Source organism: Schistocerca piceifrons, chromosome 4 (assembly GCF_021461385.2).
Source record: "Schistocerca piceifrons isolate TAMUIC-IGC-003096 chromosome 4, iqSchPice1.1, whole genome shotgun sequence".
Taxonomy (NCBI): Eukaryota; Metazoa; Arthropoda; class Insecta; order Orthoptera; family Acrididae; genus Schistocerca; species Schistocerca piceifrons.
The window spans coordinates 429,250,484-429,277,016 of record NC_060141.1 but is presented as its reverse complement, the minus strand read 5'-3'; the positions used below and the strand labels follow the sequence as shown (position 1 = coordinate 429,277,016).

General features: G+C 40.8%; 1 protein-coding gene across 4 annotated transcripts in view; it reads right to left on the bottom strand.

The window, feature by feature from the left end:
- The window catches only part of LOC124796440 (mediator of RNA polymerase II transcription subunit 15-like), a 76,355-nt gene extending 50,136 nt beyond the window's left edge, over positions 1 to 26,219 (bottom strand). For 2 of the 4 annotated variants that reach the window (XM_047260639.1, XM_047260638.1), the window contains exons 1-2: positions 26,044 to 26,219; positions 19,508 to 19,595 (exon numbers count right to left, since the gene is read on the bottom strand). In XM_047260639.1, coding sequence (XP_047116595.1) covers positions 19,508 to 19,595; positions 26,044 to 26,126 — 171 coding nt within the window. In that variant the 5' untranslated portion in view covers positions 26,127 to 26,219. Of the gene's footprint in view, positions 1 to 1,364; positions 1,472 to 19,507; positions 19,596 to 26,031 lie in introns of all 4 variants that reach the window. The other 2 variants (XM_047260637.1, XM_047260640.1) reach the window with 2 other exon arrangements.
- Between the last annotated feature and the right edge of the window lie 314 nt (positions 26,220 to 26,533).

Below are 26,533 nucleotides of genomic sequence, written 5' to 3'. Positions count from 1 at the left end.
TTAACACCAGGATCAAAGAGCATAAGCGACATTGCAGGTTGGGGCAGGTGGAGAAATCTGGCGTGGCAGAGCACGCACTGAATGAGACTGACCACGTAATAAAATTCGCCGACACGGAAGTTCTGGCTGTAGAGAAGCACTATCACAAGCGCTTGTTCAGAGAAGCTGTAGAAATACAAAAGCACGCGAACAGTTTGAACAAGAAAGAGGAAAGCCTTAAGGTAAACAGATTCTGGCTTCCCGTACTGCAGCGAACGACCGTCGCAGGTAGCAAGAGGAGAACCGCACCGGAAATGACCGTGGAGAAGCCCTCGGACGTTGGCGCGCCAGGTACATATAGGCTGCGGCCACGAGCTCGGCCCCAGTTCACCACCGGCAATGGAGGGTGAAGCTTTGACAATGCCAGCCACTTGTGCTGGCGAAACGTCAGAAAAATCATTAGATGAACGTCGGCCGAAGAACCCGAGACAGAAGCCAATAGGCAGTTTGTCAAAGAAAATATAGCAAAATTATTCACAAATTAGGATATGCACATTAGAATCATTGCCATGTACACTATACTGTTGGGAATAGTAACAAAGGGAGAGGAAAATATTTTTTATTTATGTATTGGCCTATAATTCAGCTTTCAAGCTGCATTTGACACCATCCACAGCTATATTCATAAGCTATCCCTCTTGAAATACAGGTTGTACTGTCAGTCTGCAATTGTATAGTTACACTTCAATTAAATGTATGGCACATAGAATAAATTTAGTTATACTATAGACAGCTGTCACACAAACTCATAAATAATTAGGATAGAAGCTTCTTGTTTGTAATTAAATTAATAGATAACTATTTACAAATTCACCAACAGCATACAAAGCTTTTTCTTTCAGGCAGGATTATACAGCTTTTCTGAACTAATTAGTTTTTAAGTGCCCCATCCTATTGAGTAATTTGTTAATATGAGATTCTCCCACGTGCAGAATGCTTTCTGTCCATCTAGTCCAGCAAATATTCAAAGAGTTCTTATTGCTAATTCTATGACATTGAATATTCAATCTAGTATCACATTTAACCTAAACTGAACTAGTGTGCACAAGGGTGTGAAATTTGTATAGACTTGGGACAGTCACCTTTTTTTCAATGAGATGCATTTTGCAATGAGTGTTACCTCTTAGACTACATGCAATGAATACCTTTTCCTGCCCAATAAAAAGTCTCCTGGCTCAAGCAGAGTTAACACACACAATTATATCAGTTTATGAGCATGTGGAAAAGAACACAGTACACAGGGTGAACCTGTTTTGCATTAATGCAGAGTTTTTTTAATTTTCTGATTAGATACAATGTGTGTGATAGTTTGCTGCATAAATTACCTGTGTATGTGTTCCAGTTCAGTTTGGTGTTGAGGTGGATAACTTGCAGCTTTTAGGGACAGTACTCCACTCTCAGTGTTGCTATTATTGAATGTTAATTTATTTGCCTGGAATCAGGAAGATGCTTTCTCCATCAGAAGTTCACACACATCGCCCATAGCATTTGTGTCATTATAGTAAGTGATGAATATGGATCATCTGCATACATCACTGTTTTGAAAAGGTAGCAGGCTATGTAGGTCATTAACAAACTATGAACAAAAACAGTCCGAGCACTGATCCCTGAGGCACTCCTTATGACACTCAGGAACACTTCCCTCCCTCCCTCCCTCCCCCCCCCCCTCTTTCTACTGGGCAAATGTGATTTTTATAATTGCATGCTCTCAGTTATTCCATAATGTTTAAGCTTATTTACAGGAAAATTATGTAACAGGGTGTCAAAAGCCTTTCTTAATTTAACAAAAGTGCAGATGTATGTGTTCAGATCCCTTTAAGACAGAAAAATTGCTTGAATAGACCACTGACCTTTGCAAACTCCTTACTGGGCATAATTTAAGAGGTGATCGTTCTAAAAACATTCATTTATTTGCTTTTACATTATCACCTCAATGATTTTAGATTTTATTGGAACCATAACGATAAGTTCATAATTTTCTGGGAATTCCCTATCTCCTTTCAACACAGAGATACAATTACAGTTAACTTTAACCAGCACGGAAAGGCACTTCCCCTAAACACTCAGTTTATAATGCAGCACATAATTTATTTTACAATGAAGTTGGAAAGGCCCTAATATTCTTCCAAATCATTATTACTGTGGTGGTGGGCTTCACATGCTGCAGTCGGTAGCATAACTACTGCCACTTCACTGTCATTTTTGGCTACTGCCTCCTCACTGGGTACAATGTATTACTCTGAACAAACAAAGCTGAGACTAAGTTTGTCTGGGCTGCTAACAGGAAGAGGCAGCTTTCTTATGGAGATCCCAGAGCCAGTTTTAGTATCTTCCATGCTGCCTCACATTTGGTACTTGACTGATCTACAGAGTTGTCATCTGCCAGTTACTTAGCTTTAAATATTCCCCACCTGTAACATAGCTTCAGTTTCAGGTAGACAAGCTTTTATATACTATTGTTATATGACATTTCACAGCATGACTTAAACAGTACTTTTAGTTTATACAGATAAGGAGTGGAACAGTTGTATATCTTTTCCGATTTTTCTTTGAACATGGCCTCTTTGTATTTGTAGCAGGACATTTATTAAAGGCGAGTACTATCATATGTAAGAAATTTTCATATGCTTCACAAGAGGATTGATAACTGTTGGAATGGAGCTCCATCAATATCCTGCAGATCATATCTGAGATTTGTTATGACTATCATGCAGTAATTTTATTGTTCTTGGTTCAGCCTTTTGTTTGTGACCATTTCCAACTCTGAGCATGAGGTTTAGCACCTTATGTCGCTCCTGTCTAGAGCCTGTGTATCAGGAGAGTGACTCATACGTGCACAGTGACAGATGGTCTGAAGTGGGTTCAGTCGAGTACTTAGTTCTAATTTTCATCTGCTAGACGACAGTAGCGGACAGGACTAAACAGAAATAACTATAATGTAGTTAAGAATTTCGACCACCAGAGTCCAGTAGTGCACACAGACATTCAAGAAACAGGGCAAGGGAACTTTTTGTGAATTGTTCTGTTTATTTCTTGAAGGTTTTTTGTTTATTTATGTTAGTACAGTTTTGTATATGCTTTTAGCAGTGTGAATGATGCATGAATGAGGTCTAAAGTAAATATGTAGTTCATTGTTCTACTGACGAACTCTGTACGAACTAATGTGAGAAAGTTTTGAGACAATGTGAATGCAGACAAAGGAGAATTTTGTATCATAATATGGTAAGTAAGATTATGGTAAAAGGAGAGCTAATTCAAGTGCAAATGAAGATAGTTAATAACATAACCTGTACAACAACAATGTTGTTGTTGTTGTCGTTGTCGTCGTCGTCGTCGTCTTGAGTCCTGAGACTGGTTTGATGCAGCTCTCCATGCTACTCTATCCTGTGCAAGCTGCTTCATCTCCCAGTACGTACTGCAGCCTACATCATCCTGAATCTGCTTAGTGTATTCATCTCTTTGTCTCCCTCTACGATTTTTATCCTCCACACTGCCCTCCAATGCTAAATTGGTGATCCCTTGATGCCTCAGAACATGTCCTACCAACCGATCCCTTCTTCTAGTCAAGTTGTGCCACAAACTTCTCTTCCCCCCAAATCCTATTCAATACCTCCTCATTAGTTATATGATCTACCCATCTAATCTTCAGCATTCTTCTGTAGCACCACATTTCGAAAGCTTCTATTCGCTTCTTGTCCAAACTAGTTATCGTCCATGTTTCACTTCCATATGTGGCTACACTCCATACAAATACTTTCAGAAACGACTTCCTGACACTTAAATCTATACTCCATGTTAACAAATTTCTCTTCTTCAGAAATGCTTTCCTTGTCATTGCCAGTCTACATTTTATATCCTCTCTACTTCGACCATCATCAGTTATTTTGCTCCCCAAATAGCAAAACTCCTTTACTACTTTAAGAGTCTCATTTCCTAATCTGATTCCCTCAACATCACCTGACTTAATTTGACTACATTCCATTATCCTCATTTTGCTTTTGTTGATGTTCATCTTATATTCTCCTTTCAAGACACCATCCATTCCGTTCAACTGCTCTTCCAAGTCCTTTGCTGTCTGTGACAGAATTACAATGTCATCAGCGAACCTGAAAGTTTTTATTTCTTCTCCATGGATTTTAATACCTACTCCGAACTTTTCTTTTGTTTCCTTCACTGCTTGCTCAATATACAGATTGAATAACATCGGGGAGATACTATAACCCTGTGTCACTCCCTTCCCAACCACTGCTTCCCTTTCATGTCCCTCGACTCTTATAACTGCCATCTGGTTTCTGTACAAATTGTAAATAGCCTTTCACTCCCTGTATTTTACCCTTGCCACCTTCAGAATTTGAAAGAGTATTCCAGTCAACATTGTCAAAAGCTTTCTCTAAGTCTACAAATGCTAGAAACGTAGGTTTGCGTTTTCTTAATCTAGCTTCTAAGATATGTATTGCCTCACATGTTCCAAAATTTCTAGGGAATCCAAACTGATCTTCCCCGAGGTCAGCTTCTACCAGTTTTTCCATTCGTCTGTAAAGAGTTCGTGTTAATATTTTGCAGCCATGACTTATTAAACTGATAGTTCGGTAATTTTCACAACACCTGCTTTCTTTGGAATTGTAATTATTATATTCTTCTAGAAGTCTGAGGGTATTTCGCCTGTCTCATACATTTGGCTCACCAGATAGTAGAGTTTTGTCAGGACTGGCTCTCCCAAGGCTGTCAATAGTTCTAATGGAATGTTGTCTACTCCTGGGGCCTTGTTTCGCCTTAGGTCTTTCAGTGCTCTGTCAAACTCTTCAAGCAGTATCATATCTCCCATTTCATCTTCATCCACATCCTCTCCCATTTCCATAATATTGCTCTCAATACCTCGCCTTTGAATAGACCCTCTATATACCCCTTCCACCTTTCTGCTTTCCCTTCTTTCCTTAGCACTGGGTTTCCATCTGAGCTCTTGATATTCATACAAGTGGTTCCTCTTTTCTCCATAGGTCTCTTTAATTTTCCTCTAGGCAGTATCTACCTTACCCCTACTGAGATAAGCCTCTACATCCTTACATTTGTCCTCTAGCCATCCCTGCTTAGCCATTTTGCACTTCCTGTCGATCTCATTTTAGAGATGTTTGTATTCCTTTTTGCCTGCTTCATTTACTGCATTTTTATATTTTCTCCTTTCATCAATTAAATTCAGTATCTCTTCTGTTACCCAAGGATTTCTACTAGCCCTCGTCTTTCTACCTACTTGATCCTCTGCTACCTTCACTACTTCATCCCTCAGAGCTACCCATTCTTCTTCTACTGTATTTCTTTCCCCCATTCCTGTCAATTGTTCCCTTATTCTTTCCCTGAAACTCTGTACAACCTCTGGTTTAGTCAGCTTATCCAGGTCCCATCTCCTTAAATTCCCACCTTTTGCAGTTTCTTCAGTTTTAATCTACAGTTCATAACCAATAGATTGTGGTCAGAATCCACATCTGCCCCTGGAAATGTCTTACAATTTAAAACCTGGTTCCTAAATCTCTCTCTTACCATTATATAATCTATCTGAAACCTATCAGTATCTCCAGGCTTCTTCCATGTATACAACCTTCTTTTATGATTCTTGAACCAAGTGTTGGCTATGATTAAGTTATGCTCTGTGCAAAATTCTACCAGGCGGCTTCCTACTATCGAATTCCAGTCACCCACGACTTAAATTTTCATCTCCCTTCATCATCTGAATAATTTCTTGTATCTCATCACACATTTCTTCAATTTCTTCGTCATCTGCAGAGCTAGTTGGCATATAAACTTTTACTACTGTAGTAGGCATGGGCTTCCTGTCTATCTTGGCCACAATAATGCATTCACTATGCTGTTTGTAGTAGCGTACCCACACTCCTATTTTTTTATTCATTATTAAACCTACTCCTGCATTACCCCTATTTAATGTTGTACTTATAACTCTGTATTCACCTGACCAAAAGTCTTGTTCCTCCTGCCACCGAACTTCGGTAATTCCCACTATAACTTTAACCTATCCATTTCCCTTTTTAAATTTTCTAACCTACCTGCCCAATTTGTAGGGATATGAAATGGAAAGATCTCATAGGTTCAGCCATAGGTAAAGCAGGTGGTAGACTTTGCATTATTGGTAGAAAACTGGGGAATATAACCAATCTACGAGAGAGATTGTTTACAGATCACTCATGTGACTAGTTCTAAAATATTGCTCAAGGGCAGCACATGTAGCCACAGGTTTGTTTGACCTGAAGAAGTGTGTCACTGAGATGTTGAAGGAACTTAAATGTCAGACTCTTGAAGACAGACACAAACTATCCTGAAAACGTCTATTAAAGTTTCAAGAACCAGCTTTAAATGATTAATCTAGAAATATATTACGAGGTGCATTCAAGTTCTAAGGCCTCCGATTTTTTTTCTAATTAACTACTCACCCGAAATCGATGAAACTAGCGTTACTTCTCGACGTAATTGCCCTGCAGACATACACATTTTTCACAATGCTGACACCATGATTCCATGGCAGCAGCGAAGGCTTCTTTAGGAGTCTGTTTTGACCACTGGAAAATCGCTGAGGCAATAGCAGCACGGCTGGTGAATGTGCGGCCACGGAGAGTGTCTTTCATTGTTGAAAAAACCAAAGGTCACTAGGAGCCAGGTCAGGTGAGTAGGGAGCATGAGGAATCACTTCAAAGTTGTTCTCACGAAGAAACTGTTGCGTAACGTTAGCTCGATGTGTGGGTGCGTTGTCTTGGTGAAACAGCACACGCGCAGCCCTTCCCGGACGTTTCTGTTGCAGTGCAGGAAGGAATTTGTTCTTCAAAACATTTTTGTAGGATGCCCCTGTTACCGTAGTGCCCTTTGGAACGCAATGGGTAAGGATTATGCCCTCGCTGTCCCAGAACATGGACACCATCATTTTTTCAGCACTGGCTGTCAACCGAAATTTTTTTGGTGGCGGTGAATCTGTGTGCTTCGATTGAGCTGACTGGTGCTTCGTTTCTGGATTGAAAAATGGCATCCACGTCTCATCCATTGCCACAACCGATGAAAAGAAAATCCCATTCGTGCTGTCGTTGCGCATCAACATTGCTCGGCAACATGCCACACAGGCAGCCGTGTAGTTGTCCGTCAGTATTCGTGGCACCCACCTGCATGACACTTTTCGCATTTTCAGGTCGTCATGCAGGATTGTGTGCACAGAACCCACAGAAATGCCAACTCTGGAGGCGATCTGTTCAACAGTCATTCGGCGATCCCCAAAACAATTCTCTCCACTTTCTCGGTCATGTCGTCAGACCGGCTTGTGCAAGCCCGAGGTTGTTTCGGATTGTTGTCACACGATGTTCTGCCTTCATTAAACTGTCGCACCCACGAACGCACTTTTGACACATCCATAACTCCATCACCACATGTCTCCTTCAACTGTCGATGAATTTCAATTGGTTTCACACCACGCAAATTCAGAAAACGAATGATTGCACGCTGTTCAAGTAAGGAAAACATTGCCATTTTAAGTACTATTTAAAACAGTTCTCATTCTCGCCGCTGGCGGTAAAATTCCATCTGCCGTACGGTGCTGGCATCTCTGGGACCTATTGACAATGAACGCGGCCTCATTTTAAAACAATGCGCGTGTTTCTATATGTTTCCAGTCCGGAGAAAAAAAATCGGAGGCCTTAGAACTTGAATGCACCTCGTACAGCCCCTTACATATCACTCACCTAAGGGTAATGAGGATAACATTAGAATGGTTACTGCACACACACACACACACACAGAAGCATTCAATCAATCATCTTCCTGTGCTCCATACGTGAATAGAACATGAAGAAAGCCTAATAACTGGTACAAAGGGACGAACCCTCTGCCATGCACCTCATGGTGGTTTGCAGAGTATAGATGTAGATATCTAGGCAGTCATTAATGCAGTAAATAATGTGAGACAGGGTCTAGCCTTATAATTTTCCACTGTCACTTAAATTAATGTCAAAAACAAATAATATTCTATCTGTCATATTTAAGTAAGGATAGTAACAGATTTACCATGCACTCCGTGAGTCTACTTTGGTTGTACAGTGTACAGACATTGTAATCACTTAACAAGCTTCAAATTATCCTTCTATGATTAGATGTGTAATGCCTATCGGCTTGGCTTTAAGAGACATCATCAGTTCTTTAATACTGCTACATCAACATCATCTGAGGTCTACAGAATCTAGTTAATCTCGTACAACCAGCTGGAGTGTAAAGTTATATTCCCCTTCCTTAAGCTAATGTTCATTCAGACACAGTATTTCACAATGAATTTTTCTAAAAATATTTCCAACTCGGGCAGTTTGTTCCTTAGTGATTGTAAATTCATGTTGATTAATGTCATGGATTCATTATGCAGCTGTGGTGAACGCAACTTAAAAATTACCTACTTGCAACCATTTCTATTTTAATCCAACTGACATGCATAGATCTATTACATTTACTTTTGCTTGAATTATGACTAAGATGGAAAGCATTATCTAAGTCTGTGTAATCAAATCTGGTCTTGTCAGAGAAAGACTGTCATAATATCCTGGATAAAGTCAGTCTTAACACTTAGCCTGTAAAAAGTCTTGGAAATAAATTATTGATGTTCATTTAACATTATTGTTTGAGTTTACCCTCCAAGTCTCATTTTCTGTTTCACTGAGCATCTTGTTTGCTAGCAGTCGTTTTCCCAGACCACTGTGATGCAAGTAACAAGTCGGGTGTTATCTGTGACCAATGCTGTTTATATTCTTTTTTTAAGTTTTAAGGTATAGACTCACACCAGCTATTTGCTGCACTTATTTCTTGGTATAAGTGGGACTATTGTGGGAGGCCATAGCAATGTGGCATGTTTAGAAGCACAATATCAATATAGATCAAGTGACAAACATTTCTTTAACTTACCAACTTATGACAAGTTTGAGTTTTCTCACTTCTGCTAGAGAATCACCCGGCTTGATGAAACTCATAACAGCAATTGTTTTAGATCAGTTGTGATCAAACTTTTTTGTTTGAGAGCAAATACTTGCACTGTGTGCAGACACTGCAGGCCACACATGTACCTGTCTTATTACTAACTGGTAACTGACACAAAGTAGTACGTCATGACCCCCCCCCCAATACACCAGCTACATCAAGGGCATGATAAGTTGATTGCCAGCTCCCAAGTACTGACTGCTAAAAGTTGGCACCATACAGAGTACTTCATGTTGGCTGGTCTCTGTTTCAGATTGCTGACATCCTCAGTGGGCCCAAAGTAGTGGCACGTATCTCCTGACAAAGTGTTGTGTTGTCTGTGTGAGCAAATGATTAATTGATCAATAACAGTAACTTACCTACAAAGGTGGTACTAGTCTCCACCACATTGAGTAATTGGTCATTGAGGAAGTTCTGGTTATGGAGGAAAAGTAAAACATTGACGGAAGTGCGCAACATGAGTCTTGGCAGTAGAAAACAAAGCTGTGGATGATGCCCCATGAATGCACATTTCAAATGGCACCCTGCAATTGGCTTTCAGCAACAACCACACTAGAGAAACAATAGTAAAAGCAAAAATCACCAGCACACAAGGAGAATGATACTGAAGACCCCCACAGCTGCTTCTAAGCTGTTAATGGCCACTAAAAAGAGAGGGACACTTACTGCAGTGCTCTGTGGGATCTCATTTTCTTGGATATGGGGAAACTGTGGGAAGCAACAACTGAAACCCGGAAAGTATAGAGTGACAAGAAGTTCTGAACAAGAATCTGAAGGGGGCCTCACATATTCCACTCGTATAAGGTAGTGAGGATGAGGTGTCACAGTGTGATGTCAGAAGCCATTTGTAGGTTGAAGAAGACAGCAGTAAAGCGATAATGTCAGTCTAAAGCTGTCTAGATGGCTGACTACAAGGAAACCCAAATTATCAGCAGTGGTATGGCCTTGCCGAAAACTACCCTGGGACAGAGCCAGACGGCCATGAGACTCATGAAGCCAACATGGCCACTGGCTCAACATGCAGTGGAGCAACTTACAGAAAAGATTGGCGAAACTAATTGGGTGTTACCTGTCCAACTCTAGGGGATGCTTACCTGGTTCCAGTACTGGGAAGACGATGCTATACCATAGCTGAGATGGGAGTTCACCCTCGCTCTGAATGCAGTTGAAGATGGTAAGGAGATCACGCTAACAATCCACTGATAGCTGTTTAAGCATTTGGCTGCAGATGCAATCTGGTCCTGGGGCTGTATCAGGACAAAGGGATAGGGCACTGAAGAATTCCCGCTCACTGAATAGAGCATTATAGGGATCCAGGTAGCGTGTAGTGAAAGATAAGGGCAATCACTCAATCAAATGTTTAACAACATGAAAGACAAGTTGATAGCTCTTAGATGCAGAGGCTGAAGCGTAATACAGAGCACGGGATCTGGATCAGTGAAAACGGCACCATTCAACGAAATACCTGCAAACCTCTGAAGGAGCGCAATAGTTGAAACGCACCATTCCCAGTGTTCTTATTTCCGTAAATTTATTAAATGACAGACCCAGGCACGGATTTGTTTAAAGGCAATGAGGTGCTCAATTGACGGATGCGACTTACGGCATTGGAGAACCTGCCAATGATCCCCAATGGCCCTAGTGATTTCTGAGGTCCACCAAGGTACTACCTTCTGAAGGGTGTCCTGAAGAACAGGGGGACTGCTATGTCAGCTGCTGATAGAATGGCTGCTTTTGCATTCTTGACAGCCTTGTCAATGCCTCCATTTAATGGGGAGCTAAGAATAAGAGTGGAGGTGAAAGCATCTGAGTTGGCATTGAGGAGAGCACATCAAGGTGGGCACCCTGGGAAGTGACAAAGACTGAGAACTGGTCACTACTATACAGATCATCATGTACCTTCCAATGGATGGATGGGAGAAGATCAGGGCTGCAAATAGAAAGATCAATGTGCCACACTGAAGCATGTGGAGACACCAATATCCAAGAGACAAGGTAGAGATCTGCCACTAAGTTCTTGAAGTCTTTACCGCCGCCAGTGATAATGGTTCCACTCCACAAAGTGTTCTGGGCACTGAAGTCGCCCAACATTAGGACAGGTGGGTGGAGCTGAGAAACCAATGCAGGAATACACAGAATCACTCCACCATTGGGACATAGATATACATTACAGATGGTAAAATCCTGAAATGCCCTTACCTAAACAGCCACAGGCTCAAAAGTTTTATTAAGAGGAACAAGTTTGCTATACACTGAATTCAAACATATGTGCTAACTCCGTCTGCCACCCTATCATAATTCGCATGATTCTTAAAACATTGCTGGTAGCCATGAAGGACATAGGTCCATGTAGCTGGAAACAAAGTTTCCAGAAGGACAATGTAGAAAGCAGGGGAGAAGCTTATGAGGTGCTGTAGCCCATCCAGGCAATGGAAAAACAACTAAAACTCCACTGGAGAATCATGCTGTCAGTTTACAGTGAGGGTGTGAAGAGACCAAGAAAGCAGGTTATGTCCCAGGGTCACCCGCTGCCATTGGTTGAGAGGATGGAGAATCAAGATGCGGAGGTTCAGAGACATGTTGTATGGTGCAATATGGAACCTCAGGGGCCACGAGGATCGCTGCTGCAGCCACAGGAGCAGAACAAGTGGGATCCACTGGTGTGGGGGCCACTAGAATTTCCTTCATCTTGGAAGACTGTGTTTTGTCTTTCTTTCCTTTAGGGAGTTGGGATGACTGGGGGGGGCTTCCCTGAATTAGTTTCCAGGACTGAAGAATATCATGAACCCCTACAACCAGCAGTCTGTGGCTCCTTCAGTCACTGGCTGGTGTCCAGTTGTGACAGGAGAAACCTTGGAGGGGAGTGTCCCAAGAGACCACTTCCTGACGTGAACAGCCAGATGAGGGCGATGCGGCTCCAGCTGGGGGTGGGAATTGGCGTCCCCAGTTGATGGGGAGTTGCTCCCCAAGTGGGTGTTGGGGACGCAACACAAGGAGAGCCCCCAACCATCAGTGGGGGGGAGGGGGTATTGGTGGGGGGGGGGGGGTATTGGAGGGGGTGGGAGCAGGAATGGTTGAGCAGCTCTTAGAGCTTGCTGTACGAAGCATAAAGGAGGAGAGTACTGTAGCCAGAGAGGACAATGTCGTCATAGCTGTAGTGTATGACACTGTCATGCAAGCAGGATGAAGATGCTCATACTTATTCTTGGCCTCATGTTAGTCTCCCCAGAGTCTTACATTCTAATTTTTTTCCTCCCTCTCTGAAAGACAGCTCAATCTGGTGAGCTGGAAAAATGGTGCTCTCTGCAGTTGACACGGATGGTGGGAGGAGCAGAGCACAAGGAACATTTGGATGCAACCGTCGTCCGCAATCTCTATAGACAGGCCTGGTGTTCCATCAAGACAACACATGCCCACATTTCATACACTTGGAGCACTGCATTGGGGGGGGGGGGGGGGGGGGATACAGTTCCATGTCACATTAGTAAATCATCAACTTGACCTTTTAGGCAATAAATCACCATTTTGGAGGTGGCTGCAACTTTCCCAAATTTATCCTCTATGTCCTCTACAGAGAATAAAGGCTTTGTGCCCAAAAAAGAATTCCCATGTGTCCTTGTACAAACCAGGTATTGGGGGGAGGGGGTGGATTTCTCTGCTTGTCACTTAGCCTGACGTTCCACCCACAGAATATACAGGGAAGGAAACATTTTGGCGTTGTATCTGTCTGCATTAAACAAGCTCTTTCCTTCTCAAGAGATTGATGGGGCTGCGTGACCACCAGCAGAAGAAAGCTACATCTGCAAGTCATCCGCCTTGATGCCACCCACTCCAAATGGGGGTTCTCTCCATGCACAATACCATGCCTCAACAAGGTCTACCTGGCCAGTTATCCATTGCTCAAAGTTCCCCTTGCCCCATTCATAATTTTCACATACTCCTTGGCATACATGGGGAGGCATCAGCTCAGGCACCAACAGTGCAATACTTGCATGATCTACAGCCTATTAACATGCAGGCAGTTGACACCACCCATGCCCCCCCCCCCCCCCCCCCCCCCAAATGGGATGGCTACTGTGTTGAATTTTAGGCATTCTACCTTTTTGGAAATGAAGGGTACTAAGATGGAAAGGCACAAATGTGGAACAGACTCCACATTGGGCGACATCCCCACATGATCTGCACTTCTGAAAAATTTGGAAAAGTTGTAGCAGATCAAACCTAACAAAGGGGACCATGTATTTATAGCAGAGAAAGGGAAGTACTGCTGCAAAGGCTGGTGCCCTGTGGTAGCCAAGCATATACTGCTGTACTGCATCCGTTGCTGCAATTTGGACAACAGTTGGCACCGCAGTGACAGTGTCTACAGCTTCAAATCATTTACTTGAAGGACAGCTCCCAGCCAGACACACTGTAGCATGCATTCCACCGACCCCAAACCACAACTATTTGCGATTTCACTGGTGTCAAGTGAGGCCTCATTGGAGGGCAGGGTGGAGGGTGGTTTTTGTCTTGGTGCCAGTGTTGACAGTGTGTTGAATACAAGAATGCCAGTTGAGGGCCTGCAACCAACCTGTCTGCATGCTAGACACACTGGATCTACACCTGGAGTTATGGTCTGGGGTGTGATTTCATTTGACTGTTGAGGCAATCTTGTTGCAAATTTGTATATCAATCTGGTGATTTGACCGGCTGTGCTGCCATTCATGAATACCATTCCAGAGGGTGTTTTCAGACAGGATAACACACCCAAATACCACTGTTGTAACCCAACATGCTCTACAGAGTGTTTGTTGCCTTGGCCTGCTCAATTACCAGAGCTGTCTCCAATTGAGCACATGTGGGACATCATCGGATGAAAACTCCAACATCAACCACTAACACCATTCACTACCTGTATTGACTGACCAAGTGTAAAAGACACTGAAATCCATTCCACAAACTGACATCCGGCACCTGTACAACATAATGGATGCAGTTTGCTGTGCTTGCATTTAACATTCTGATGGCTGCACCACTTATTAATGTACCCGTATTTCACATTTGCAATGGCTTATCTCATGCTTATGTTAAACTATGACCTTGATAATGCTAATCACTTAAATTGTTACCTAGACAATATTTCCAAAATTCCATTACTCTATATTAATTATTTTTTGGCACTGCAATTTTCTTTTTCCATCAGTGTCTACTGAAGTACATTAAGCAATGTGAGACAGGATCACAAATGTTACGAATATCCTTTTTCTTCCACTTACTACACGGTATTACAACACCCTTAAATTAATTTCATATTCCTTACTATATTTAGATCTACATCTAATTTATTACGCTGTAATTCACAATTAAATCCCTGGCAGAGGATTCATTGAATAATTTTCAAGCTATTTCTCTATCTTTCCACTCTGGAACGCCATGTGGGAGAGAAGGGCATTTAAATATCTCTGTGCGAGCTCCAATTTCTCTTATTTTACAATGATGATCATTTCTCCCAATGTAGATGGTCACCAATAGAATATTTGTGCAATCTGAAGAGAAATTTGGTAACTGAAATTTCATGAGAAAATCTGCCCCAACAAAACATACCTTTATTTTAACGATTGCCAACTCAATAGACGTACCATGCCTGTGGCACACTCTCTCCTATTTAGGAATAATACAAGTATGTCATAAAAGTATGTAGAAAATTTGAAGGCCCTCTATCTTTACAGTGATATCTCACCTTGCAGTTGCGGTATAGAGTCATGTGGTTAGCGCACCAACCTCCCTGTTCCTCTGCCGATTTACCAGATCTTAGACTTCTCACTCAAGACGTCCCTCTAATGGCACCACGGGACTCAGTGCACCCCATACCAGTACCCCCACTACAGCAGCCATCTACAATGGCCACTTAACTACAATGGCCAACAATTAATGTTACACATCATGTATTTTTATTTGTTGCTGAGAAGAAAAACTAATTTCTTATGAAGCTCTTTATGTTTTTGGAATGGATGATAGTTGCTACATGTACATTGTTATGAAATACAGCTAAGAACTGCAGTCACACGAATATTTGATTCAGGCTACACGCGGCCTGCGGCCCACAGTTTGATGACCATTGTTGTAGATGACTCATTTATGTGGAAAGTGATTCCACACTCACAGCTATAGACAACAAGGTGTTTTCTCCTTTGATTCTTCTTTCTGAGAGCTTTGAGATCATTATGACAGAGTTCAAGAGTAGCAGCCCTTCAACGATGAGGTCATTAGACACAGAACAAGCTCAGATTGGGGAAATATGGGGAAAGGAATAGGCCATGGCCTTTTCAATTAAACCACTCAGGTATTTGCTTAAGCAATTCAATGAAACCACTCAGGTATTTGTTTAAGCAATTCAATAAAACCACAGAAAACCAGATTTTCGATGTCCGAATGGTTAACTGAACTTCGGTCCTCCCGAATGTGAGTCCAGTGTCTTGACAAGTCTTCTGGCTCAGTACAGAGAAGAGCATTACATGTGAAACACTTTCCCAATGAGTACTATTCTCGTGCTCTGATCACTAGGTATCTAAAATGATGTTGGGGTGGGAAGGACTGTATGGATATTGGCAGGTTGGAGCTGTCCAGGAACTCCATATGACAGTGTTGCATCCCTTTTCTATATCAAAAAATATTTGTTACATGGTGTATACAAAAACTGTGCCAGAAAGTAGTACTGTACAAGTTTCTATAATGAAAAATGTTCCACGAAAAAGCGTACTGTATAGGCCCTACTCACAAATAGCCAAATGACAAACACTTGCACACAGGGAACAAATACGAGGGTTGGAACTTAAATAGTGCCAACTATTTATTCACAACCAGTACAAAAGAGTTACATTTTTGCGTCTGTTACTGGCCTTCAAAGTAGTCACCAGCGTTGTGTAGAACCCGTGGAAAGCGTAGTATACTGTTAGCAGAGCATGTTCTGTTGATGGTGCGAATGGAACTGTCTACTGCCTGTCGAATCTCTGGAACAGTTCGGAAGCAAATGCCACAAAGTGGTTCCTTCATCTTTGGAATCAAATCAAAGTCACAAGGACTTAAGTCTGTGGAGTATGGCTGATGGTACACTACTTCCCAGTCCCATCGACCAAACAGAGCAGCCACAGCTTGCGCTGTATGTGCCTGTGCATTGTCATGCAAAATGATGGGTGGGTTGCGCAGAAAGTGTCACCGCTTCTTTCGCAATACTAGTCGCAGGTGATGCTCCAAAAACGGACAGTAATACTGTGCTTCAACAGTCTGCCATGGAGGAACATAATGTGTTAGGATAATAGCATCACAGTCATACACGAGAATCACCCTAACTTTAGACCTCTCCATTCGCACCATCAGCAGAACAGGCTCTGCTAACAGTATACTACGCCTTCCAAATCGCTCGCAACGGGTTCAACAAAACGCTGGTGACTACTTTGAAGAACAGTACAAGGTGCAAACAGGTAACTCTTTTGTATCGGTTCTGAATAAATAGTTGCCACTACTTAAGTTACAACCCTCATAGTTTTCTAGTTTCAAGGGCCTACTGCCATCAACTACTAATAATTTGCTCCAATGACAAGAAACCATCGCTCATTGTGAGATGATGTGCTTACTGATCAATAAAAATACAGCTCACTCAAGATAGAAACTGTCTTATATAAATAATAACTGCATTTAGCACTACAAAAACTGAATTATTTAAAATCAGAAAAATACTTCAAAAAATTATAGTGTATACTAAAAATGGTCACCCCTCTCCGCTACACGTTTTGTATTTGTGCAAATTCACTTAATGCAGAACTGTAATATCAGTTCTTTCAGTACTCTACAGCATGTTTTCCTCCAGTGAATTACAGTTATAGCATTACTTTATACATATTTCCTTTTAAGTATCGCCACAGGTAAAAAACACATACAGACAAGTCTGACAAACAAGGGAGTGACAAACCTTTGCTTATTGTGTGGTTTCACAAATGCTAGATAGTGTTTGATGAGACTCTTAGCATGCATCTCCATCTTTCTGGAAACAGCAGTACCAGTACTGCCTGCCATGTTGTTCTACATGAGAGCAGTTTTTGAAAATTTGGAATTAAATGCCTTTACTGCCAGTAGTTTCAAAAAATATTGAGACAATAACTCAATAACCAGGAACACTGCAAACTCTGACTTTTTTATCACAAAGGAATTGGATGCTCAATGCTCAACATGAGGGTCCTCAGAGGACCAGTAGCGATTAGTCTCTTGCTTCAGATGGCCAAAAAGTAAAGCCAAGATTTATTACTCACTCATGAAACACAATGTCTGGCTAAGTTCACCACCTATGAGCTTTTTAAGCAACCACTTGCATAACTTAAGTCCTTTTCTTTATCAGTTGGTAGCAGTGTCTTAAAATCTGAAATGCGGTATGGTATCACTTGGAAGGAATTACGAACAGAATTAAAAGTAAGTTCAACACCTATCTGTTGCATAAGCAGCCTGACGTAGTTTTCAGGTTAGCAGTAACTATCTGCAAAGGGGAGTGCGACTGACTGAATCGGGTAGGGTAAAGGGAAATGGAAAGTAAGGCAGGAAGTCAATGTCACATACTGAAGGTATATGAAATCGGGAACAGTTCTGTACACAAAAAGAAATGGAAAGATGTGGCAGTTTCATACGCAACACACACAGATTTTTGGCCTCTTGGTGGTTACATACCACTGTTTTTAAATATCATTTCTTTCATTCACCCACATCTCACATTTTTTTATTCATTTATCCATCTTCAGGAAACATTCTCACAACCTTCTCATTTGTCATTTTTAATTGTTCTGGGTTTTTCCTTTGTAACAATACTTATATATGTAACTGCTCCTGTTATACTTCAAGAAGATTTTCATGTCTTGTATTACCTTTGCTAGCTTGCAAGTCTCTCCTCATAATCCAACTTTCCACAACCTTCCAACTTTCCAAAACTGGTAAAAAATGAAATAATAACAACAATAATAATAATAATAATAATAATAATAGCTAAATCATTCAATGAAAAGCATGGCTTATTTGAGTTGTTCTTTTCCTCTTCTGATGCATAAAACACAAATTTCTGCTCTGATAACCAACATATTGAAAAATTCACCACTTTTGTCTACTATATATATCAAAGACTTACTGCTGTTAATTCAATGTGTGTACACAGGCAGGTTGTTATTCAACTGAATCCATCCCAAAGGAATACACAATCAGATCCAAAGTATCCAGACATCTACCTATTAGTGGAAATTAAGATGGGGTGTGTCCACTCTTCATCTTTGCAACAGTTTCTAATCTGCTGGAGACATTTCCAATGAAGCACCAGAACGTCTGGAGTAATGGTAACCTGTTCTTCCTCAAAAGCCAGAAGCAGAGAAGACAGTGATAGTGGGCACTGGGGGTCTGGAGCAAAGTCAACATTCTAACACATCCCAAAGGTATTTCAAATGCTTTAGGTTGGGACTGTGGGCAGGCAAGTCCATTTCAGAAATGCTGTTGTCCACAGAGCATTGCCTCACATATGCTGCTCTATGAGAGAGTGCATTGTCATGCTGATACAATCATCGTTTACACAGTACACGATGCTGTAAAATGTGTTCATATCCTTCCACATTAACATTTTCTTTAGTGCAAAAAGAAGAACACACCCAAAACAAGATAGATACTTGTCCCATTACATCACCCATCCTGCACTTCACGTTAGCAGTACACATGGCTCTTTACACCACCTCAAGCTTTGCTTAGCAGCGGTAACAAATTTGTTACATATGAAGAGCTGCTCAACCATTCTACTCGATTCTTTTTAAATCCTCATCCATAGTTGTCACTGTGTTAGCTGGACTTCTCTTAGTACTTCGGAACTGACTAATGAGTCCTTACACCAATTTTATGCATTTTTTTCACAAATGCACTCTGCATAGTTTGAAAGTCCCTGCCCATTAGTACACAAAGTCTGCCTGTATTGGTTTAGCTGTGTGTTTTCATGTTCCCATTTCACAACTGTTATTCCTGTCCCCACTTCAAAGTCACACGTTACCCACAGTCTAATTGTGTTGTAAATTTCCCTGATGGATTTAGTATTCAGGTGACATTCAATGACTAGTCTATATTCGATATTGCTGAGTTCTCCTGACTGACTTCGTCTGCAGTTACTGCTTCCCTACTGCCAATACAATACTCCCTGTCTCCCTTTATAATGGCAAGTCTGCCTCTCATGACATCTGCTGATCAATTTCACATTACATGTGACTATCCTGATACTTTCGATCAGACAGTGTATCAGTGGAATAACAGTATGCTGTTGCGTATCTTTAGCCTGCTAAAAATTAGTGAGCAATATTGTCAAGGAAAATTATCTTCACAAAATATTAATGGTACCACAGACATTATTTGTAGCTTTTCAACTGAAACAATGAATGGTATTACACATTAAATCTACTTACATACTGCTTACCTGTGATGTTGCTCTTTGGAACATATAGTTCTCTATTTCAGGACTGCTCATTGTGGTTAATGTACCACACCTCTGAAGCGTATCTTCACTGTAACACAGAAGATGGTTCAGATGGCTCTGAGCACTATGGGACTTAACATCTGAGGTCATCAGTCCCCTAGAACTTAGACCTACTTAAACCTAACTAACCTAAGGACATCACACACATCCACGCCCGAGGCAGGATTCGAACCTGCGACCGTAGCGGTCGCGCGGTTCCAGACTGAAGCGCCTAGAACCACTCGGCCACACTGGCTGGATAACACAGAAGACTCACTTTCATAGATATGATATATTGTAATACTGCACAACTCTTTGGAATAACTGATCAAAAAATACAAACACATGGCAAAAAAGTGGAAGACATTTTTACATTGTAGTCTTAGTGTTACACTCCAGTATGTAGGAAGCACAAGAGCCTTCTGAAACTTAGTACACTGATTGCCAAGACAAACAGAGAAACTAACACAGAAAGTAAAATAAATGGAAACAAGGAACACTACGCACAGGGAATAGCTTCAGCAAACTACACAAGAGAAAGAATGGAGACCACAGCAAATTGCCTGCAGTCCCAACTCAAGTCATAGTGCAAGGAAAATGTTTACCAACACCACTTAAATCAGGCAAACAAGGAAACACTGACTACTGTTTGAAACAGTGATTTTCACTGCACACATTGGATGCTGCAGCATGAACTTCTGCTTTTCTATAAATTTGTACAGTCTTCTCTGCATTAAGCATGTGTTACTAGCTTTAGTCTTTATCTGTTACTTATCATTATCGCAAAGCTGAGAATTTTTGCTTACATAATCTACAGTCTAGCTTTTTCTGTTGATCATGTACTTTCAGAGTTATGCATTAGAAACTGTTCCTTGAACTGACTTCCAGACCTGGACATGTGAAACAGTACAACAGAAAAACACTTGTAAATTCTGCCTTTGTCTGCTCCATGTTTTCAGCCATCTTCCTTTGGATGCTCGGCAGCACAATTCCTTTGAGCTGACAGTGTGTCTCAAATAGCACATTTTTCAAGATATCACTTCCATAAAATATATTGTTACTAACCCATTTGTCTCACTGAGGGCTATTATTGCATGGCATAAAGTACCAAACTTTGGCAATTAAATTTTAAAATGGAGGAACAAGGGTCATTTCTTGTGTGCATGGTTGCTTGTGGCCAACTATCCCACAGCAATGCTGTGAGTTTTCACAATAGATTACGCCAGCCAGAGGATTTCAATTTAAACACCAAGCAGGGCTTCTTAAATGCGAGTGCGCTCTTTGTCATCACTTAGAATTTTTTTTCGCCGCCAGTTGTAAGAAGCATACCTGTGAATTACAAGTAAAATTCTTATGTTAATACAGGCACGTAAAGTTCTCTACAACTTTTACAGAAACAAGGAGTGAAAAGTCATGAAAGGGGGTTGGTAGTTGAAGAGAGGACGAGACGAGATTTTACTCTATCCCACAGGTTATTCAATCTCTGCTTCGACCAAGTTGTAAAGCATCCCAATGAGATATTTGGGTTAGTTTTACTTATGGCAGCAGAAGCGTAGTGTGCTGATGTTGGCAACAACCGCTGAATTCTGAGAATTATATGATATTCATATGAACGCAAACATTTTGTTATGAAATGTTCACTTCACAAACATAACTTATTTATTGAGCAGATAAAGATACAACCAAGAACCTGTCTCCCACCTTCATCTACATCTATACTCTGCAAACCACCGTGAGGTGTACGCCAGATGGTATGTCCCATTCTACCCGTTATAAGGCTTTCTTCCTGTTCCATTCACAAATGGAGTGTAGATTGATTGAATGCCTCTGTGCACGCAGTAATTATTCTAATCCTATCCTCTTGATCCGTATGTGGGCAATATGTAGGGGATTGTAGTATATTCCTGGAGTAAGCAATTAAAGGTGGTTCTTGAAACTTCAACAGACTTGCGAGATAGTTTGTGTCTGTCTTCAAGAGCTTCCCAGTTCAGTACCTTCAGTATCTCAGACACTTTCCCACAGATTAAACAAACCCATGACCACTGTGCTGCCCTTTCCTGTATATGTTCAGTATCCCCTGTGTCTGCCCCCGGTAGCTGAGTGGTCAGGGCGACAGAATGTCAATCCTATGGGCCCAGGTTCGATTCCCGGTTGGGTCGGAGATTTTCTCCGCTCAGGTACTAGGTGTTATGTTGTCCTAATCATCATCATTTCATCCTAATCGATGCACAAGTCACCAAAGTGGTGTCAACTCAAAAGACCTGCACCTGGCGAATGGTCTACCCGACGGGAGGCCCTAGCCATACGACATTTTTTATATCCCCTGTTAGTCTTATCTGGTAAGGGTCTCGCATACGTGAGCAATATTCTAGAATCGGTAGCACAAGTGATTTGTGAGCAATCTCCTTTGTAGACTGTTTCCACTTCCCCAGTATTCTATCAGTAAACTGAAGTCTCCAACCTGCTTTACCCACAACTGTACCTATGTGATCATTCCATTTCCTATCCCTACAAAGTGGTACCCAGGTATTTGCACGAGTTAGACGATTCCAACAGTGAGTCGTCGATATTATAGTCACAGGATACTGCGTTTTTCCTTTTTTTGTGTGTGTGTGTGTGTGTGTGTGTGTGTGTGTGTGTGTGTGTGTGTGCGTGTGTGTGTGTGTGTGTGTGTGTGTGAAGTGCAAATTTTACATTTCTGAACATTTAAAGCAAGTTGTCAATCTCTGCACCCACTTGAAATTTTATCAAGATCTGGCTTAATATTTTTGCAGCTTCTTTCAGATAGTACTCTATTACAGATAATTGGATTATTTGAAAAATGTCTGATTTTACTAATAATATTATCTGAAAGGTCATTAACATACAGCAAGAACAGCAAGGGTTCCAACACATCCCCTAGGGCACACCTGAAGTTACTTCGCCATCCAAGATAATATGCTGTGTCCTCCCTCCCAAAAGTGCTCAATACAGTCACAAATTTCACTTGATGTCCCACATGATTGTACTTTTGGGAAATACGGAAGCGTCCGATCCCACCCGTCTGCTTTGACCCATGACGTCACAAATATGGCGGAAACAAAAACAAACACACATGAATACCCACCCACTTCCCCAGGGGTCGTAACCCCTGCAACCCATAGAAGATAAAGATGCTTCAGTAGCTGATTAGTGTTTTGTCTTTTTAAAAAGAAATCTCACGGGATAGAACGAACAGATCTGAAAGATAAATATAATAAACTAAAACAGAAATTCGAGGAAACATAATTAAAATAAGTAATAAGTGCTTTTAAATTTTAAAAAAAAAAAAAAAAAAAAAAAAAAAAAAAAAAAAAAAAAAAAAAAAAAAAAAAATCATCTCACGAGATAGAACGAACAGATCAGAAAAGTAAATAAAATAAGATAAAACAGAACTGGAGACAGCCACACTCAAACCAAACTCCGCGCCGTCACACACGACAACACCCTTACGTCACGGGTCAAAGCCGACGCGTGGGATCGGACGCTTCTGTCGACCCTACTTTTGACAATAAGAGGTGAGAGTTGAGTTTCACATGATCAATGTTTTCGAGATCCAGACTGGTTGGCATTGAGGAGGTAATTCTGTTCAAGATACCTCATTATGTTTGACCTCAGAATATGTTCTAAAATTCTACAAAAAATCAGTGTCAAGGATATTGGATAGTAGTTTCTTGGATCAATTCTACAACCCTTCTTGGAGATAGGAGTGACCTGTGCCTTTTTCCAAGAACTGTGCAGTTTTCTGGTCGAAGGATCTACAATAGTTTATAGTTAGAAGAGGAGCTAACTCAGTCACAAATTCAGTATAGAATCAGACAGGGATTCCATCTGGCCCCAAAGCTTTGTTCAGTTTTAATGATTTCAGCTGTTTCTCAACACCACTGACACTAATACTTACTTCATTCATCTTTTCAGTGATACAAAGATTAAACTGGGGCAGTTCTCCTGTGTTTTCCTTTGTAAAGGAACATTTGAAAATGGAGTTGAGCATTTCTGCTTTTGCTTTGCTACCCTCATTCAGTTCATGTCACATTCGCTAGGGACTGGACACTAACTTTGTGGACTAGAATTTCTTTGAGTTTTGTGAAAGATCACTTCACAATATTCTGCCATGGTAGTAACTGAAGGCATCCCAAACTGCTTTCTTCACAGCCAAACATGTTTATCTATAGACCTAATCTTTGTTTTACATCTATTATGAATTAACGTCTGATTCTTCAGAAGTTTCTCTGCAGTAGCTGTATTCCATGGAGGTTCCATCCCATTATGAACTGTTCTACTGGGTACATATATATCCAGTGCATAGTCAACTATTCCTTTAAATGTGAACCAGAGTTCCTCTACATGCTCCTGCCCTGTGCTGCAAGCATAAAGTTCCTCATTGCATATGGCACTACTGATTTTTCTCTCTTTTTACTAATCATATTTATCTTTCTGCTTGTTTTAGTTGTTCCTTGTGTTTTGGTAATCATCGCTGCCACAACAATATCATGGTCACTGATAGTGGTTTTGATGTGGCCACCCCAAAGACATCATGTCTATTTGTTGCCGTTAGATCCCATATAATTCCATCACAAGTGGATTTCCTAAATATCTGTTCAGCGCAGGAACAGCATTAATTATTTACTTCATGCCCAGTCATTGCTAACATCATCAAACTACACCACCACTGCCGAAGTAAAATTCTACTAAAATCTGGAAATGAAATTAAAGTTCAGGGAGAACTAATAAAAACTTCAAGGTGTGCTGTTAGAGTAATGAGTAGGAAGTTCGGTTGAACAGAATGTACATTCTTCAAAAGAAGCTACAAGAGGAATATAAAAAAGTAAAACAAGGTTGGTTGATTTAGGGGAGGTGAAGGAAATCTTCTATGCACTTTCAAAGGAACCATCCCAGCATTTGGCTGAAGCAACTTTCAGAAATCATAGAAAACTTATTAAGGATGGCCTGAAGTGGGTTTAAACTGTTGTAATTCCAAATGCAAGTTTTAACCATTTTGCCATTTCACTCAACATAAAACAAGGATAATGGGTGGCGGAGTGTGAATTGCATTGCAGTATTGAGATTAGGAAAGAAGACACTGAATATTTGCTATTTAGGCAGCAAATTAGACAATGGAGAAGTAAAGAGGACATAAAACGTGGACTGGCAATAGCAAGAAAAGACTGTTCCCATAAAATATAAAATTTCCTTGAATGTACGAAACTACCCACCAGGAGTTTAGCCTTATATGGAAGCGCAGATGTGCAATGAAAGTACACGCAAGAAGAGAATATAAGATTTTGGAAGGTGGTGTCACCAGAGAATGCTGTTAGGTTGGTACATCAGATAACTGATGATGAGGTACAAAAAACAGAAAACTGGATAGGTTGATAGGACACAGCATCAGGTATGAAGAAATACTTGGTAATTTAAGTATTTATGGAAATATTGTATAGGGAGACCAAGGGTTGAACAGCTATATGAGGATGTAGGTTAGTGCACTGTTATTTAGAATTTTTCACTGGCAGATTTTTACGTGTTCATACTGCTGATACAGGTCCAATGACCATCTCTCAATGATATTGGATTTATAAGCATAATACAATGCATAAAAGGATCAAGCCAATTTGTTTACCAGATGGAAGATACAGCTGGCAGTTCAATTAGGTTTAAGCTCATTTGCAGAGTAGTCCTAACGGTGAGACTAGCATTCACAGGCTGTAGGCCTAACAAGTTTCTAGTTTACGTAGCTATAGTAATGTGGTCAACACAGTAGAGACTTCTGCTGTTTAAAATAACTGGCAGATCATTTGCGCGTGGGAAGAAAAGACACAGAGAACACAAGTATTTCCCTGTGGTATTAAAATGCACACAAATCCTTCACATCGTACAAATAAATACAATATGTCATGCAAGTTTCACTGCTGGTACAACACAACGACCGGCGGAAAAACAGATTAATAGTTCAACTTAACAAAATTTTGTAATACGATCATTGACAGAAAGGTCATGCTCGGTTGATTCGGCTTTAATAATGTGTGGAATATTTTAATGGCCGCGGCAAATGATTAAGTCGGGTACATCGATTGCATTCTCTACATTTAAAATCTACAAATTTTCCTTTAGAATAAAATTGCAACACTTGCTGTGGTACGATCATTCACTACGCTCTGAATAATGAATTAGTTATCTCGGTAAGCTTGATGCTGTGATTTCAGTCAATAACAAACAAAAATTATCTTCACATGAAGAAACTGCTGAGAGTATAAAGTGTGCACAATTTGCCTACCATGGCAAAACCAATTTTAAAGCATATATTACGGATGAAGCAGGGGTTGTAGGTGGCAGGTTATCCAAGTTCAAAAAGTTAAACGAATACAGTCTTAGGCGAAACTTTGAGAAAGATAATATGAAGTAGCCTACTACTGTTTCAGAAGACTGAAACACAGTTATTAAATGATGGCGAAATACTTGTCACAAACCATGGAACTCACAGTTCCATAATAGTACACAGTCGACACGCTGGCGAGCGCCACAACATTGTCTGTTCTCTCTCTAAAAATTGGACCACGTCCATGCTGCAATTAAGATTACGCGAACGGAAACAGCACAGTACACAGTACACAACTCGCTAGGTTTGCAATTTGCACTACTTGACTATTCCCACCCAGTGTCGCCAACTCTAAAGAACCCGAGTCGCTAGATTCAATATCAAAAGTCGCTAGAAAGTCGCTAAAACTGATTTTACTATGGGTGTACCGAAAATTTCGTGCTGTGAATGGTGCAATAAGCCATCGTGTCTGTGTGTTTGGGGGGGGGGGGGGGGGGTTTAAAAAATATTAATAAAAATTGTCTCATACGTAATGGCTATATTGTCTTAATAAAATGACATATCGCTAGCAACGACATACATATAAAATACGCTAATGTTTAATTAAACATGTTATCATAATTGACGCAACACATAAATTGTTATTTGTATTT